This window comes from Gossypium hirsutum, chromosome D11, assembly GCF_007990345.1.
Source record: "Gossypium hirsutum isolate 1008001.06 chromosome D11, Gossypium_hirsutum_v2.1, whole genome shotgun sequence".
Taxonomy (NCBI): Eukaryota; Viridiplantae; Streptophyta; class Magnoliopsida; order Malvales; family Malvaceae; genus Gossypium; species Gossypium hirsutum.
This window is the reverse complement of record NC_053447.1, coordinates 67,460,313-67,479,388: the sequence shown is the minus strand read 5'-3', so window position 1 is coordinate 67,479,388 and position 19,076 is coordinate 67,460,313. Positions and strand designations below refer to the sequence as shown.

At 30.9% G+C, this 19,076-nt stretch overlaps 2 protein-coding genes and 1 pseudogene across 2 annotated transcripts; all 3 read left to right on the top strand.

The window, feature by feature from the left end:
• The first annotated feature begins 1,622 nt into the window (after window positions 1–1,622).
• LOC107930933 (casein kinase 1-like protein HD16) lies at window positions 1,623–8,019 on the top strand (annotated as a pseudogene).
• Window positions 8,020–10,869: 2,850 nt separating this feature from the next.
• LOC107930877 (putative H/ACA ribonucleoprotein complex subunit 1-like protein 1) lies at window positions 10,870–13,373 on the top strand. The gene is made up of 4 exons (XM_041104949.1): window positions 10,870–11,188; window positions 11,716–11,864; window positions 11,956–12,071; window positions 13,022–13,373. Exons 1-4 carry the CDS (start codon window positions 11,044–11,046, stop codon window positions 13,194–13,196), a joined length of 585 nt encoding a protein of 194 aa, XP_040960883.1. The 5' UTR covers window positions 10,870–11,043; the 3' UTR covers window positions 13,197–13,373.
• Window positions 13,374–16,861: 3,488 nt separating this feature from the next.
• On the top strand, window positions 16,862–17,850 carry LOC107930883 (uncharacterized). The gene is made up of 2 exons (XM_016862646.2): window positions 16,862–17,435; window positions 17,531–17,850. The coding sequence occupies exons 1-2, from the start codon at window positions 17,274–17,276 to the stop codon at window positions 17,633–17,635; spliced, it is 267 nt and encodes an 88-aa protein (XP_016718135.1). The 5' UTR covers window positions 16,862–17,273; the 3' UTR covers window positions 17,636–17,850.
• The last annotated feature ends 1,226 nt before the right edge of the window (window positions 17,851–19,076 follow it).

The following is a 19,076-nucleotide window of genomic DNA, read 5'->3' as shown; positions in this document are numbered from 1 at the left end:
CAATATGCCTAATTTAGCCATTGTTTGTTACTTTATAAAAAGTTTTTGAAAATTTTTTATTTGAGTTGAGACTCAAGTGATAAGTAATAATAAATCAATCAAACATTTTTATAGTATCTTACTAAAAATTCTATTACATATGTATGCGTTCGAAAACTCCATATTTAGAACATAAATATCTACTTAAAAATAGCACACAATAAACAATGAAACGTAAATTTTGAAACAATAACAATGACACATATGCAACATATATGAAATTAAAATAAAAAACAGTTTAAATTGTGAGTAAAATAAATTTTAATTAGGGAAATACATTAGATTAATAATATTAAATACACTCCAATTATTTATCATAATATTACCATTTTTCTTAACTTGATATCGAGTGAACTTGTGACACCAACTCAATCAACAAAATTATCACTATATACAAATAATGTGGGTGAAACAATTTGTGTACTAACATTTAAACGTATAAAAAAATGAAAATAAAACTTTGGTTAAAGTGATAAAGAAAGGATTTTATAAATTCTTGTGATAAGAGTTCAAATCTCAACATTTGTATTTTTTTTATTTTAAAATAATACAAAAATATAAAAATACCCTCATAATAACATAATTTATTTAAAATGTGTAAGGTTATTTTCGTAACTTTTTTAACTGAATTAGTGATGTGTTAACTCGTATCAACAATTCAGTCACACACTTAAATAATAGTATAAACATAGATTTTATTTATTGTTATTTATAAAGAATACATTTTAATTATGATTTTCAAATAAATAAATAAAAATATATAATAGTCTAAATTTATAATATTATTTAATTCTTTAAACTTATGTAACAAATTAAAGAGATATTAACTCAATTAAAAAATATTAAAAAATTATTATTTTTATAAAATAAGTTATATTATTGAGGAATTTTTATTGTTAAGGTATTTTTGTAAAAATCAATAAAATGATAAAATTTAAACTTAAAGATATTTAATTGTACTCTTTTATCAAAATTTTATTTTATTAACTATATTTTACATAAAAAAAATTCACCACTATCACACCACCATTACCATTCTATTTGCACTTCAACTTTCTTTTTTTTTTTTTTTAATGACACTTCAAACCCTTTTCGTCTTAGAATTTTATTATACACATTGCGAAAATCAAGGGTTTAAAATACTGTAGAATGTTTAAAAATAATATATAATAAATAATAAAATATGTGATTTGAAATTAATTAACAATAATAAATAAAATATATACGATATTAAAATAAAAATTAAATTAAATTATGAGTAAAATAAAAGTTAAACATTTAAATAATAATATTAATAATATTAAATGTATTATAATTATTTATTATAATATTGTTATTAGTATTGTGTTGATGTCTAATTAATTTATAACACAAATTCAATTCCATAAAAATAATAAAAAATAAAATTAAAATGTATAAAATATCAATTTTAGTTGAGTAGTAAAATTATTATTTTATGGATCCAAATGTTATGGTTAATGTAAAGCACTCTAAAATAATAATAATAAATAGTAATAATAATAATAATAATATTATTATTATTATTATTATTTATTATTATTATTTATGTTTGACACACAAATGACCCTCACCCGTACATAATAAAATTTGTTTTCTCAATCTTCTCTTACATTTCTATTCAATCAATCTCTCAAAGAAAAAAAAGGTTTTTTCTGTATCTTTCGATAACCCTAATTTTTGGCATACCTTTTCTTTTTCCAAATCTTGATTTTTATTTCTGGGATTTTTTTTCTAAATCAAGCCCCCAAAAATGTATTTTCTGAATATTTCATCAAGAATCGGAGCTTGACCCATCACGTTTTTTGAGGTAACCGATCTTGTAATTTTTTTGAAGTTTGTTTGATGATCGGTTTTACTTTTGATTATTTATTTTTGATGAACAATTGAATGATCAGATTAGAGATTGTTTGGTTACTAAAATCTGGTTTAAACTGATTATAAAATGGAAAGTTTTTGTGTGATGTTTTGAATATTTTCTATCTTTTGAATCATATTTTTGGGCAATGAAATATGAATATGGTTGATCAAAAGATTGTTGATTTTTATTGTAAATTATTGATTTTTTTTTCTTTTTGCTTGATATTGAAATGACTGATACAAATAATCTATGAAGTTGGGATTTTTTTTTATCAAATATGGAATGAATTTGCATTGATTTTTGTATGTTTTTAGCTACATTTGCTTTATAGCTAGTCTGTTCTTGGCAAAAAAAATAGATTTATTTTGAAAGACTATTTGCTAAATAGTCTATTTGAGATAGCTACTTAGTGGAAGAATTATTTGTTTCCTCTTTTGATATAATTTGCTCACTGATTGTATTATTATTGTTTATAATTTGATATCTGGTAATGTCATGGGAGACAGGGCTTATATAAACTTAGTTTTTTTTCTAAGGGTATGTTAAAAAAGTTCCATATATAGTTACATTGATTATATGAGAGCTTTCCGAATATGTACTGTTTTGCATGTGATGTGTTTATTGGTTTCTTTTATTGGTAAAGTTGGTTACTTTTATGTTAACAGAAGATTTGAAGGGGGTATCGAGGGAATTAATTGGAATGTGAATTGCATGGGGTGAAGTCGTGAAGATGCCAGATTTGCGAAGTGGAGCCCGGAGATCGAAACGCATTGATGATCTTCAGCCTCCTCCTCCTGCTCATCCTCAACCAGTTGAACAACCAGAGAATTGTGTACTGCTTGCTCAAAACCGAACCAGGAGGAGAGTTGGTGGAAGAAGGAGGGGTAATGCTGCAGGTGTAGCCAAAGGGCCCTCAGCGCTGGTACCTACGAGGCCAACAGCTGCTGGTAGAGGCCGGGGCATTAGGTTGATAGATTTAGACCCCGAACCTTGTCAGGCTCTTCCAGGGGCTTTACCTTTGGTTGCTGCTGAACCGGCGGCTTTTAACCGAGTAGAGGTGGTGGCAGATAAAGATATTGCAATGGAGGGTAACAGCGGTGACAAAATAGTTGGAGTTGATGAAGAAGCTAGTACAACCCCGGTTCCTGAAAGGGTATCTCCAAAGTGTTTGCCATATGTTTCCTTTTTAAATATATTTATTTTTTACTTAAATCTTCCATATTAAGTTGCTTATTCCTGGGACACCTTACTTTTGGCAAGAAAACCTGTTGAATACAGTTTTTTTTAATATCCTTCATGACAGCATTTCAAGAATGCTTCAACTATTTGGATAATCATTTCTACTTCTATTGTTCATGAAAGTGAGGGAACCAGTGTTTTAACTTTCTTACCAACTATAACGTACGTAGTTATTTTGTTGTTTCTCTCAATGCATACCATTTTTATTATTTGTTGCAGATACAAGTGGGTAATTCTCCTGTATATAAGGTAGAAAGGAAACTGGGAAAGGGTGGTTTTGGCCAGGTTTATGTTGGCCGAAGGGTAAGTGGTGGTAGTGGTAGAACTGGACCAGATGCAATTGAGGTATGTCCGAGAAACTCATTCCCATGCTTAAGGGTTTTCCAGATCAAACCACTTGGATGTGATGACATGAGATTTTTTCATAACAGGTAGCCTTGAAACTTGAGCACCGAAACAGTAAAGGTTGCAATTATGGTCCGCCTTATGAGTGGCAAGTGTACAAGTATGGCATTTATAATCCTAAAACTTTGAGTCAAGCTTTTGTTTCTACATAGTGCAGCTTCTAAATTCTTACTTCTTTTCTCTTGATGTCCTTATGAAATGCAAAGTACCCTAAACGGGTGCTACGGAGTTCCTTGGGTGCATCACAAGGGTATCCAAGGAGACTTCTACGTTCTGGTGAGCTTTTATTCGGTGCTTCTTTGTGTCATAACGCCCGAAATACTTAATGCATCTTAAAGAAAATTAATGAAAATTTCAGGTGATGGATATGCTCGGTCCTAGTCTTTGGGATGTTTGGAATTCTTTAGGACAATCGTAAGAAATAGATTCCTCCTCTTTTGTCTTTGTTGCACATATTCGAGGCATGTCTAGATGATTCTACGATACACTTTCATATTTGTAACGTGTAATATGACAGGATGTCTCCTAATATGGTTGCCTGCGTAGCAGTGGAGTCAATATCGATTCTTGAAAAGCTTCATTTAAAAGGGTATGTCATATCTGAACTTTCTGCACTTCATTAAATTCATCCTTCCGTTTTGCATTGTTGCAGCTGATTGTTTATTGTCTGCTTGAAATAAGGTTCGTGCATGGGGATGTGAAGCCTGAGAATTTTTTACTAGGTCGACCTGGATCAGCTGATGAGAAGAAGCTATATCTTATTGATCTTGGTTTAGGTAAGTTATCCTCGGTCCCAACTTCCCTTGTGCTGTATCTAGCATGAGCGTTTATAGTTAACTGTTAGTGTTCTCTTCTTCTTCAATGGGAGATTTCTCTACGAGATTATAATTTTCTCTCATGTTTTTTAACCGAGCTGGAATAAATGCTATTTGCTAATGGTATTAATTGCTATCTGCCTCTTGTGTTCTTGGATCAGCTTCTAGATGGAAAGATGCACGCTCAGGTCAACATGTTGATTATGATCAGAGGCCTGATGTATTCAGGTTTGTGGACTTTTTGCTTTAAACATAAGAGGGTATTGCTTATACTTGGTGCTAATATCTTCAATATTTCTTTTATCAGGGGAACAATTAGATATGCTAGTGTACATGCACATTTAGGTCGGACTGGAAGTCGTAGGGATGACCTCGAGTCTTTGGCATACACATTGGTATTTCTTCTAAAAGGGCGGTTACCATGGCAGGGTTATCAGGTTTGTTTCATTGTTTCGATTATGGATTTACCTAATGTGGTATACTTCATTCCTCTTTACCATCCTGCTTTTTTTGGGGCTTCACAGGGGGATAACAAGAGTTTTCTGGTTTGCAAGAAAAAGATGGCCACTTCACCCGAATTGATGTGTTGCTTTTGTCCTGCACCATTTAAGCAGTTCCTCGAAGCTGTTTCAAATATGAAGTTCGATGAGGAGCCCAATTATGCCAAGCTCATATCCTTCTTTGAAAGCCTAATTGAACCATGCACACCATTGCAACCAATTAGAATTGACGGAGCTCTTAAGGTGGTTGTTATGCCTTTTCCCACAATTAAATCGGTTCGATAGGTTGTTCAATTAAAAACCTTTTTCTTGGTTTCCTTTTGTATAAATAGATTGGGCAAAAGAGGGGAAGAATACTCATTAACTTGGAAGAAGATGAGCAACCTAAGAAAAAGTACGAATAGGTAATGCTGCTACTCAGTGGATTTCGATTTACAATGCTCATCGTCCTATGAAGCAAAGGTAAAATTGCATTTCTTGTTAAATATAGTATCCATTTCTACTAATTGTTGTGAAATGCTCAAATATTTTATTCTATCTCCAACCTTAATGTTTGTTGTATGATCTTATATTCAAGTCGGGCCCCTCCTATTGCCAATTAGTTTTATGGTTGATGCTTGACATGGTATCAGATCCTTGTTTTCTGTTTCCGGCCTATCCCCATGTGAGGTTAACTTACCCCACGTGGCTTTCCACATGTGGCCCCTTGTTAACTGCATTTAGGGGGGAGTATTAAGTGCTGTTATCCTACATCTATTAAAAGTCTTGGGTATGCTGTGGTCTTATATTCAAGATGGATTCCCCCACCTATTTTCAATCGGTTTTAGATTCAATCGATGCTTAACAACTTTCATTATTGGTGTCTTGTCTTTGATGATTAAACTTTTACAGTGACTGGCCAAAACTAAAGTAAATGACAAAAGACCCAATACTCATTTCAAAGTTTGCATGTGGTCCATTAAAATTTGATTGCCACTCCTTGATGTTTGTTTTCCAGTGCATGCCTCTTTCCGTAAAATGCGAGATATTCAACTATGATCCTTAATGTTTGTTTTTGCCTAGAGTTCACTCATCTTTGGTATGTTCTCAATCAGTGTCCATCTGACCTTTAGCTTTTTACCAATCTTGTAGATATCACTATAATGTAGCGGATTTGAGATTGAGCCAACATGTGAGTAAGGGTAATGAAGATGATTTGTTTATTAGTTGCGTGGCTTCGGCAGCTAATCTCTGGGCCCTGATCATGGATGCGGGAACTGGTTTCTCTTCCCAGGTTTATGAATTGTCAACCGTCTTTCTACACAAGGTGATCATTCTAAGGCCTTATTGGTGTCATTTTCATGCCTGCTTTATGCGCCTTTTTTACTTTGGACTTCTAATATCAACTCGATTTTGTCAGGATTGGATTATGGAGCAGTGGGAAAAGAACTACTATATTACTTCAGTAGCTGGGGCAAATAACGGGAGTTCCTTGGTTGTTATGTCGAAAGGTTGGTCATTAAATACTAAATATTTATTTTTAGACGACTTTGAAACTAGAAAATTTTTACCTTTTTAGCAGTGTCATTGAGTTTGCTTAGACCACTGTCATGCACAGATAAATTCATATATTAAAATTTATTAATGAATCGGAGTGTTAAAGAAACTTTGAATTTATGCTCATCTTCCTAAACCTGCTGCCATGATGCTGAAGTCATACTATATTATATCCGAAGTGGTATGCATAATTTGAAGGGTCTTTAGAGGGTCGTATCCCATACTCATGTCCAAAGGTGTCTGACACAGGTACTTAAAAGAAAAATGACGAGTCGAAGCAACGTAGCAGTCATACACTTTCACATCTTATTGAGATTAAATATAGTACTGATGTGAATATGAAGTAGTCTACAGTTTATGTTTCCTCCTAAAGGCTAGAACTGACTCCTTGGTTTCAAAAAAGCAAAAACCATTAGTTTTTAGGGCTTATTTTCAGTAATTAACCTTTAGAAAGAAACTAATGTCAAGCTTGTGGGTTGCAGATGAGATCAGTGAAAGCAATATGCTCCGAGCTTGCCCGAGATTCATATATATTGAAAGCATGTAAATTATATTGACCATCTAATCACTAAGCTATTATTGATACTGTGACTTCGTAGGGACTCCTTACACCCAGCAATCCTACAAGGTGAGCGAATCTTTTCCGTTCAAGTGGATAAATAAGAAGTGGAAAGAAGGCTTTTATGTAACATCGATGACAACTGCTGGGACTCGCTGGGGTGTGGTAATGTCAAGGAACGCTGGATTCTCTGATCAGGTATTCCTTTCTTTTGATCTTTACATGTATCTTCAGTTTTCCACTGTCCTCCATTTCCGAAGTATCTACTTATGCGTTGTTTTGCATTTATTTCAACCATTCAAGGTTGTGGAGCTCGACTTCTTATATCCAAGTGAAGGAATACACCGGCGATGGGAGAGCGGTTACAGAATAACATCAATGGCTGCAACTGTGGATCAAGCTGCCTTCATACTTAGCATTCCAAAACGAAAAACAACAGATGATACTCAGGAAACGCTCCGTACAACTGCCTTCCCCAGCACCCATGTAAAGGTGGGCATACCCTATTTTCACACCTCAATATCCTTTTAACATCCATATGATGATTGATCATTAGTTTGGATTTTCATGTTACAGGAAAAATGGGCAAAAAATCTATACATTGCATCGATTTGTTATGGGCGGACAGTTCGCTAATCCCGGTCTGTACATTCTGACTTAAACCAAAAAAAAAAGAAAAGAAAAAAAGAAAATGAGTTCATGGTTTGAAAGCCGCCGAGTATCTTTCGTCTCGAGTTCGGTTAATTCTTCTATATAATCTTCTCATATGTGAATGTAAAAAGGGGAAAACTTGAAAAAAGAAATAGAAAAGAGAGAAATTGGAGAAATGAATTAAAATTCCTTGAGCAGTTTTTCTTGTATAAGCATAAATTTTATGGTAAGCTGTCTTTTATTTTATTGAGAGATATCATTAATGGCTGCAAGTAAATGTGCAGTGAAAATCTTTCACCTGAGGAAATATGCCAATACTTTCATATACTTGATAATCTGTATATTTATAGCAACTCTTTTAAAGTTTATAAGAATTTGCCATATATTCATTTAGTATATTACTATTTTGGTTGGATTGGGTTAAGGTCAATATCCTACAGTTTGCCTTCGTTCTAGAGGTGATTGAATCCATAATTGAGAAGCTTTCTGATTTAATCAATTACTTTTAGTTAGTGTTTGGTGTTATTCATGTTCTCATAGGAATGTGACATTCTTTGATATGTATTTCTCGGGAAACTTTGGTTTGGTATACATTTTCAAGTGATGATAAATTTAATTTTTATTTTATTAAATAAAACTAATATTTATGTACTTGTCGATAGGTTTAATTTCTATTTTATTTTTAACAAAGATTTAAGTTAAATCTTTAATAATAAATTTTATTTGACATTTTAATTTTTTTAATTTTCTTTTAAATCTGTCTTCCATATATTTTGCAAATATAATAGTGAACGTATAGAATTATGTACATATAAAATTTGTTTTATTTATAATAATGGACATTGTGGTTAATGTAGGAAAACATTAGGGTGTGAAAATTTCAGAGAAAGTCATTGGGTAAAGCTGAGTTAATTCGGTTAACCGAATTAGTTCGATTGGGAGTTGGTTAATAATTTTTTGAAAGTTTGGTTAACGGTTAATTTAGTTTGAAATCGGTCAGTTAACCAAATTAATTGAATTTAATAAATAATATTATAACATATAAGTATTCGGTCAGGGTTGGTTAGTTTGGTTAATTTTTTGGAAGTACAAATTAATCGATCAGTTAATTCGGTTAATTTTTTTATATGTTTTATATTTGTTTTAACCAAAAGTCAAAAGATATATAAATTTTAGTTAATTCGGTTAACCGATCGAATTAACCAAAAAAATCGGTTTGGTTATTTTTTTTAATTTGGTTCTGTTAACGATTAAGGGTTTAAAATGGTCGGTTAATTCAGTTAGTGGTAGTTTGGGTCGGTTAACAGATTGAACACTCCTAGAGAACATAGGTTCGATCCTCTTATTTATGGATTGAGGAGGGGTTATACTTATAGATAGTTTTAGACATTGTGTTAAAAATAGTAAATATAAGCAGAAACTATAATAGAATTGTTAAAAAAACTTATTTTTGAATAAATTAAAAATTATTATGTATATATAATACTTACGAAAAATCCGTTGAAATATACTAAATGTAAGATAAATGAAGAAGATAATATATATATATATTTACCTTTATCAAAGAAAGTTTTTTAAATTTTCTATGTATTGAAAAAAAAATTCAAAGTCCATCATTCGTACTAAATTTTGTTTTAATACAATTTTTTTAAGAAAAATGAAAATATAAATGGAAAATTTAAGTTTAAAAAAATTAAATTGCTCAAAAATATACGAGCATTGGTCAAATAGTTTGATATGTAATAAATAGATAACATTAGTGATCATAAAAATACAATGAGGTCTTAGCTTAGTTATCAAAGACGAAGGCTCTAGGTTTTGGTATTTAGATTCGAGACTTATCATGTACAATTATATGCGTTGATTTTTGAGCCCATCGTATATGGAAGTTTTAGTCTAGATAGTCTTAGTTTGTTGGATTTAGTTAGGATTGTATCAATTTTTAGTCTATTAATATTGGGCTGTAATAGTTTGATTCTACTCGGTGATTACTCGGATAGTTCGTTTGTAATAGTTTGATACTTGTGATTACTTAGACTTGTATTTGTAATTATATGTACTTGTTACACTTAAACTTTTTTTTGAAAAATTTAGTAATCGAAGTGTTGGTAGAAGTACCTTGAATGCCATTATACTAAGAGTCAAATTGGATTCTACCCCCTCTACTAAAAAATGTGTAAATTAGTATTCGTATATTAGATCAAAGAGCAAATTGACCATTCTATTAAAAAAATCATTCATAACTACTGTTAAAAATTGGTCCTTATACATATGACGTGTAACTGTCTAATTTTTCTATGAACTACATCAGTTTTTAACAGAAGAACTGGGTTAAATTATTAACAGAAAGGATTAGTTTGCTCTTTAACCTAACGTACAAGGATTAATTTGCCCATTTTTTGAGTAAAGGGGGCAAAGATGCAATTTGAGTCCTAGTATAGGGACCTCCATGGTACTATTAGGTATAATGACATGTTTGGCCCTCCAATTTTACAAAAAAAAGGCCATTTGAGTTATTTATTTTAGCCCTTCAGGCATATGTTACGTTAGTAAAATTAACAAAATGTTAATTATTTCCATTCATTTTTAAGTGACTTGACAAATAATGCAAGTTTAAATACTAAAACAAATGAAAAATTAAATGGAAAGTTAACATGACTTTATTTTATAAAATTAGAGGTTCAAATAAGCAATTATACTATACTTTTACCTTGAAATGTGATTTTTAAGCAAGCCAATGAACTTGTAGTTCACCATCTTGAAAATGTTTAAGGCAATTTTATTTTATTTTTAAAAATATAATTTGAAATAAATGTTATTTTATTTTTTAGAACTATGAGTATATTAACAAGATAAAATCAGTAAAATAAATAATTGTTAAAATATATCAAATAATTTAAAAATATAAATTAGAAATTCAGTACAAAAGTTTATCAAACAATTTTTATTTTAATTTAATTATTAAAGTATATAAAGATTAATGGGTAAATTGGAAAAATAGTCACTTATGTTTGTTTCAAATTACATTTTAATCATTTATGTTTGAAATGTTATATTTTAATTACTTATGTTAACGTTTTATTACGAAATAATCACTCTACCGCTAAGATCTATAATCTCTAAAACCGCAGTCGAACACAATAATTAAAATATGTTTTAAATTGAGTAAAAATAATCCTATAAATTTGAGTAAAAAAATTTATAAAAATAAATTCAGATAAATTTCGAATACTCATGAACGCACATGCTTTTAACTAAAAGGATAGTTTAGTAATTTAATATACTAAGCAACTGCAAAACCCTACTTCTCCTGTTTCTTACATTTTTTCCTTCTTCAAGTATAAACCCTTTCAGAAGAAAAAACCCTTGGAAGCCTCAGCTCGAAGAAGCAAAACAGAGTGTGATAAAAAGGCAAAATCCATGCGACCACCGAGAGGAGGCGGAGGTTTCCGTGGCGGTAGGGACGGTGGCAGAGGGAGAGGAGGTGGCCGAGGAGGCTTTGGTCGTGGTGGTGGACGTGGTGGCGGTGGGTTTCGTGATGAAGGCCCTCCTGCTGAAGTAGTGGGTTAGTGTTTTTTCCCCCCTTCTGGTAATTGGTATTTTGGTTTTATTGTTTGGATGCTAAGAAAATGAGAGAAGTAACAAAAGAAACCCCATTTTGATTCAGTGAGAGTAAATACTAAGTAGTAGCATTTTTTATTTACGGTTTTTCTACCATTCCCCTTTGCTTTGTCTATACACACACATATCTTGTTGGATGCTTAGAAAATTAAATTTAATTGCAAAATTAGGGATAAAAGCAGTGATATTGTTGCAAATAAGAGCTCGGATGCAGAGTGCAAGTTATTGTTTTGGTTACTTAGCAGTAAAAGATATTATTTTGTTATGTTACTCGAACTTGAGTGTGAGTGTAAGATATAAGTATATCGGACATTGGTATGTCTAATTTCTTAAAAGAACCTTCACTTGTAGGATTGCATTTTGAAATTTGTGTCTGAAAATATGTCCGATACGGGTGTTATACACCGTACTTAAATAACAACGTACAATCTGGGCAATAATTTGACTTTCTTTTGTTTGTTATTTATGCAGAGGTATCTACATTCCTTCATGCTTGTGAGGGTGATGCAGTGACAAAGCTGACTAATGAGAAAATACCTTTCTTTAATGCTAATATCTATCTGCAAAACAAGACCCAGATCGGGAAAGTTGATGAAATCTTTGGTCCTATCAACGAATCTGTGAGTTCTGATGCTAGTTTTCGATGCATTGTTCTTAAATGTTCTGGACTTTCATATGCATGTTGGTTTATTTCCTTCTTGCTTGTTGCAGTATTTTTCAATCAAGCTGCTGGAAGGTATTGTAGCGACCTCATACACCACGGGCGATAAGTTCTATATTGACCCGAGCAAACTTTTGCCTCTTGCTAGATTTCTTCCACAACCAAAGTATGTTTGCTTTTCCTTATATTCTTTCATTTACTGTCACAAAATTGCTTTGCTTTGATTTATTTTATCCATGCTTGTGTCCTGGATTTGTTTTGAGATGATATAACCAAACTTGTCGAGTTTCAACCGAACTTACATGGGGAAAAAACCGAAATTTTTGGGTTTCAACCTCCCCCTATTAAGTCTTTTTTTTTTTTCTCACAATTGAGGTCGGAGGCTAGGCATGTTGATTTCTTATCTGAAATTTTCGGGACAAGTTGTGGGGCAGTTCTAGATAAAATCCACCTTGCCCCGAACTTATATGGGAGAAACAATTGAACTTTTTGGGTTTCAACCTCACCCTATAGGGCTTTCTTTTATCTGACAATCGAGTTCGGAGGCTAGGCATGTTGGTTTCATAGCTGAAATTTTCATGGCAGGATGGGAGTGGTTCTAGATAAAATCCACCTTGCCCCGAACATATATGAGGAAAAATAACCTAACTTTTCAGGTTTCAACCTCACCTTATAGGTCTTTCTTTTATCTGACAATCGAGTTCAGAGGCTAGGCATGTTAGTTACTTGGCTGAATTTTCAGGGCATATTGGGGGCGGTTTTAGATAAAATCCCCTTGCCTCGACTCAATATTTTTACTAAAGTACCCCCTTTTTAATTTTATAACTTTTTTTTAATATATTTTATTTAGGATTCTTTAACTTTACAAAACTTAGTCGCAAGTATTTGTTTTAGTTGGTAGATTTTTGGAAATGGTGTTCAATTTTACGGATTGGGAGGAGTTCTTTATTTCAGGGGTTTGGTTTTGGGTGCTAGATTCAAGTCAAGTTTGGGTTTCCGACCCGTTGCCATCCTCATCTGCTTCAATTTAATTTATATTTTGATGTGAAATTGGTAGTTTGCTGAAGTTTACATAATTGGTTACGGTACATAATATCACATGATGTAATTTTGTAGGGGGCAAGCACAAGGTGGTGGAAGAGGTGGTCGTGGAGGAGGCAGAGGTGGCGGTAGAGGTGGTGGTCGTGGTGGAGGTGGTGGATTTCGTGGAAGGGGTGCTCCAAGAGGTGGCAGGGGTGGTTTTAGGGGCGGTGGCCGTGGTGGTGGTTTTAGAGGCAGAGGGAGATTTTAAAGTAATAACATTTTGTAACAGTACCAATGCCCATTTATTTTATCCTTTTCCAATGTCATGGGCATTCAACTTCGAAAATTTGATTCCGAACTTGATTGCGACTGTAGCATGTTCAACACAGATACGTTCATCTCGTACTTTTGTTTATCGAAAGTGCCTATAACCAAGTTTATGATACATGCTGGTGATCCAGCTTAATCCCCTCTCCACGATAGCTTATGCTCTATTGTTCTACTCCGACATAAGCAAGCTCGAGGTTCAAATTTTATTTTATATTTTAATAATTTTATTATAGATTCTAATCATATCCGATTTTTTTAATATAATGTTTAAAATTATTTATAATCTCTCTCCTAACTCATAAATATAAGGATAGTGTGTTTCAGCGTATTCGAACTTACATCCTTCCGCATTGACAATAATATTCATATCAATCGAGTTAAGACTCAACCGATAGATTGATTTAACTAAAGAGTATTTTTGTTTTGGTTTTTGAAGTTTAAAATTTTAGGAGCTCGATTTTTATGCATTAAATTTAAACTGAATTATTTTACATTTGAGTTTAGTTTCAAAATGATTGTTATTTTGGTAAAAATACATTTTCAGTTCATCTCAATTTTGAAATTGAGCAAACTAGTATATTTAAAATATAAGACAATTTAATTTTGTCAATTTTAAAAATGAGTAATTAAAGATAATTAATCATGAAATTAATGTTTTTCATTAATTGTACATGAGTTTGATTGGTATAATAATAAATTTAGTTTTTAAAGTTTACATATTTTGCCAATTTGACCTTAATTTAACAAATATATATTGCAACATTTTCTGAATGTGTACATGTTGAGGATGAATTTGTTGAACTTTTTAGGATTAAGGTCAAAATGATAAAATATGAAAGCATCAAAAATTAAATTTATTATTATGCCAATCAAAATCATGTAGAATTGATAGAAAGCATTAACAAAGTAATTAATTATTTTTAGTTGTTCACTTGTTGTGAAACGGACAAATCAATTTACTTAATTTTGAAAACATCCTTTAACATTTTTTTGTAACTTCAAATTACTTTTATACAAATTAAATAATATACTTAAAAAAATAACTCCACACATGAGATTCTCTAGTGAATTATTATAATACTTCAGACTATTACTTTGATAGCTCCAGTTTGATTTAGTAATAATCAAATAACATTCAAATAATAGAGTCTGGAAGTCTGTCCAATCAAAATTGTGTTCATTTTAGATTAGTGATAATTTTGAGTTTAGATTTTTGGGTTGACTGTATGTTTAATTTTTAGTTATTTATTTGGTATTTTCTTGATTTATTTTATTTTTATGATGGGATTTTCGTTTTCAATAGTGTCATCTCTAATATTTAAACTCGCATTCTTTTTTGAAAGTACAATGTATCTTACTATTCCACTTAACATTGATGAAAACAATATTATTATTTTTAGTGAATATAAAGAGGACAGGTAAGGGTTTTGACTCTGCCTCAAATATAAAATTGTAATTTTAATCTCTTAAAAAATAATTAAATTATAAATTAATATGAGATAAAATTATATTTCGACTCTCTTAAAAAATATAAAAATACATTTAATTCCTTCAAAATTAATAAAATTATAAATATATATAAAATAAAATCTATATTTTAATATCTTAAAAATTTATAATTCAATTTTAACTTACTCAAAATTATTTCTGAATTTACCACTAGAAAAAAGAAGTGAGTCAGTGTGATCTAAATTTTAAGCAGAGTTGTAATCATATTGCCCAACTTGGTACTAGCAAAAGTCAAAAAGTATCGAGTGGTACCACCCAACATTGCAAAAAGTCATGCTTATCGAGTGCTACTACCCAACAATTCTAAAAGTCAAACATGTCCGTGTGGCTGCCTAACGCCTTAAAATTTTTGATTAATTACAAAAATGCTCTAACTTAAAACGATTTCTACAGTGTAATATAATCACACTTTCAATCAATCTAAAAGGAACAATTATTCATCAGGTCCTTACACATTTTATATAATTACGTTTCAGTTTTGTGCCATTAATTTATCGAGGACAATCATTAACTGATAATGGGAAGTCGACAGAAATCGGAGTACAAAACCTTTAAATTGAATTAATTTCATAATTAATAATGCCTTTGGATTTTGTTCTCTACAGGAAAGATTTTGAAAAAGCCGTAGTTAATAATTGAATGGGTATGCAAAACTTGGGCCGATCTTATTTGTCCATTTCTGCTCATAAAATAAATAATAAATAAAAAACTAAAAATAGGAAAATATCAGAAAAGTGTAATTAATGTGTATATAATATTTAATTGTTGCCTATAAATATCAATTAATAATACCTAAAATGTGAGGTCATTTTAATTTTAGTAAGAAAAAAAATTCTCTTGGGAGATTTAGAAAATGGCAGCCTCATGCTCTTTTTGACATTTTCTATGGTTCATTGTTGAATAGGCCTAAATTTTACTCTCTTTATATATATATATATGCGCACAATTCGGACCAAGCTCAAGTTAACTCATAAACCAATTCTACAATTTTTTTATATTAATATTTACATGTTTTTATTTTTATAAACAAGCAAAGAATCAAGGAAAAAATTGGATAAAACTTATCCATGACATATTTAAATATTAAGATTGAAGCTGATTAGGTATTAGCTCGATTGGTATTGATATTATTGTTAGTATGTGAGGACGTGGATTCAAGCGCACTCAAACACGTTTATCCTCTTATTTAAGAGTTAGGGTAGGATTATAGATGCTTTGCAATTGCACATGTAAAACTTAAACTTGGATAAGGGACGAAGCCAAAATATAATTTTATCATTATATTAATTTGTTATGTTAAAATCTTTAAGGAGATTAAATTGAAATTTTGTCGTATTAAAGATCAAAATAAAATTTTATCATTATATTAATTTATAATTTCAAATAAATTAAAGGGGCTCTTGTTTGCTCTCTTAGCGTGGTTTTTGACCTGGGTACTCAACAATACCTTGACCTTATTAATTAATATTCATGTATATTTAACGATTCTATTTAATATGGATTTTTTAATAGAATATTATAGGGGTATTGAGCATTGAATAAATTTAGCCATCAACTGATTAAAACATTAACTTTTTAACGATGTTAATATTAACAAGTAGGGGCGGGTAGACAGTGGCCTTGTCCTCCCTTAGTTAAGGGGTATAATATCACTTTTAGTCCCTTTTAGTTATGAAGTATTTGAACAAAATTTTTAATTTTAGCCCCTAATAATGAATTGTTGGCTTCACCCTTGAGCCCAAGTGTATTTCATACTGACATAACTCTATTTGTCTTATATTCCATGTCAACAAATAATTTAAAATTATAAAATTTCAAAAAAAATCAAAAAAAGAAAAACACAAAGTACACTTAAATTGCCATGAGAGTTGTCATATTTAAAATTTTAACATTTTAGTCAATATTTTCGTTAAAAAATAATAATTCGGTTATTTTTAAAAGGTTAATGTCAAATTCGATCCTTTTTAAAAGGTTAAGGACTAAATTTAACTAATAAGAGCTAAATTGACAAATATGAAAACATTAAGGGTTTAATTTATAAATATATCTTAAGTTAGAAACAAATTAGGGTTCTTCTTTCCCTTTTTGGTTGATATTTCCTTTTTTCTAGAAACTAAAAGCTATAATTTAATATTTCATTTTTGCTGCTAAAACCCAAAACTGAAAATCGATAAAGTTACGATCAAATTATTAATGGAGTTGGTAAGCCATCATTTGACTTTGTGAAGCCATACAATAATATACCAAAAACCCTTTTTTGAGGAGAAAACTTCAATCTTCAGCAAACGCGTTTTTTTCCAATATATCATCTAAACACTTTCGACATTCTCTGGCGTTTTCTCAAAAAAAAAATTCTGACAAAATTTTTTCTTTAATTTTCAGCTTTCTTCCTTTTACATTCTTCGTAATTCCAATCTATCATCACATAAACAAAGAAAAAAAAATTCTGGGTTTCTTATCGAATCTCCAAATCTTTCTCTTTCATTGAAGAAAAAAATTGAAAAACATGTGTCCTATGAGGTTCTTGTTGGTGTTTTTCTCGGCGATTTTAGCTGGGTATTTCGCTTGGAGAACGGCGGTGGGTTCATCGGTTGATGCCGATGATGGGGTTTCTGAAGTTTCAAGGACAATTGTTGCCAAAAATGAACAAGATTTCAGTTTCAAAATGGTATGTATTCGTGTTCGTATTATCATATAAACCATGTTCATATCATTATATTATATAAATTAATTGTAATTTTTTTCCTGTTATTGAATTTCCAGATGGTTAAGAATGGATTCTGGGTATTGGTTGATATGGCTAGTGGAAGGTATTTGTGGAGGAATTTTAAGGCATTGAAGAATAATGAGAAATTAAAGAGCTCTTAACAGTTTTTGATTGAATTGTAGAATTATGTCAAACTAATTTCCTTTTTTCTTTTTCTTATTCAATATGTATGAATGTATGTATGAGAAATTGAGTTCGTTGTTGTTTCCAAAGATAGGGAAATTTGAATCTAAAGAGATGAAGAGTTTTCAATTATTGTAGATTTACCATGTTTTATGAATCAAAATTTATATCATTATAATCTTTGGTTGATGAACTGAATTTTCTGCAAATTTTATTTCTATATTAGAGCTTAATGCTTTTTGAATAAATTTTAGATGTTTAATTTTGTGGATAGAGAAAACAGTATTCCGTGAGTTTTAATCTTGTTTAAGAGTTCGATTCGATTATAAATTTAGTTATAACTCAATGTGGTTATCGGATATTGAAAAATCGTTCATTTGTAATTGTAATGAGTTATTGTTGACTTATAAAAACTACGATAAAAAAAACATTAAAATCTGTTGATATAAAATATCAACAAAAGAGGAGATAAGGATGAGAAGGTGAGGGAGATAAGGAAGTTGGTTTATCTATATCAAGTGGAGAGTCGGAATAGAAGGTTGAGGAGAAGAGGAATACTTGGGTTTTTCTCGAGGAAGAAGGGGATCCTTTGTCCTCATGCTCTTGGTATATATAAGGGGTATTTCTACCCGGCTATGCTGTGTAGTTGACAATATGGATGGTAGCCAGCTTGTGTGATCGGCCAGGTTGTAGAGCTGTTACAAATCAATTGTCGCAATATGTAGTACTGTGTGATCCTGCTGTGATATTTTCTTTATTGAAATTGTTATACCTTAATGGTCCCCAAAAAGAGTTCGTAGTGAATCGTCTTTAAGGTAGCTTGAGTAGGACTTGCAGAGGGTCACTTTTGAATGATTTTGGACAAGAGTCACATTAAAGGATGCTAAATGGAGGGTTACCCTCACGGGCCGTCCTAAGCAATCCTCATTGAAGGGTCAATGACAAGCCACCTCTTGCTCTACCACGTGTCCTTGTCAAGACAAATGTATAACAAAAATAAATCATAGTTGCTGAAATCAAATTAAGCCAGACGGTTGAACTGGTTGAATTAAAAATTAATTGGTTCAACGATTCAATCAACCTTACAAAACCTTGTTTTGTAATTTTCATTACATGTCAACTTAAAAAAAAAGCTAAAAAGAAAAAACTAAAATAGAAATCAATTAGGTGAACTAGTTTTTATCCGACATAATAATTTATTTGACCCTCTAACATTACTAAAAAAATTATTTTCGCTCTCCATTTAATTTTTCGTCTCTTTTAGCTTTTAAACTTATATTATTTGTCAAATCATTTCAAAATAGATAGAAAAACTAACGTTTGTTAACTTTAATAACGTGACATGTACATGGATTACCATGTAGATGTCACGTCAGCAATTAATTTTTTAAAATTAGAAAAAAATATATTAATTCTTTT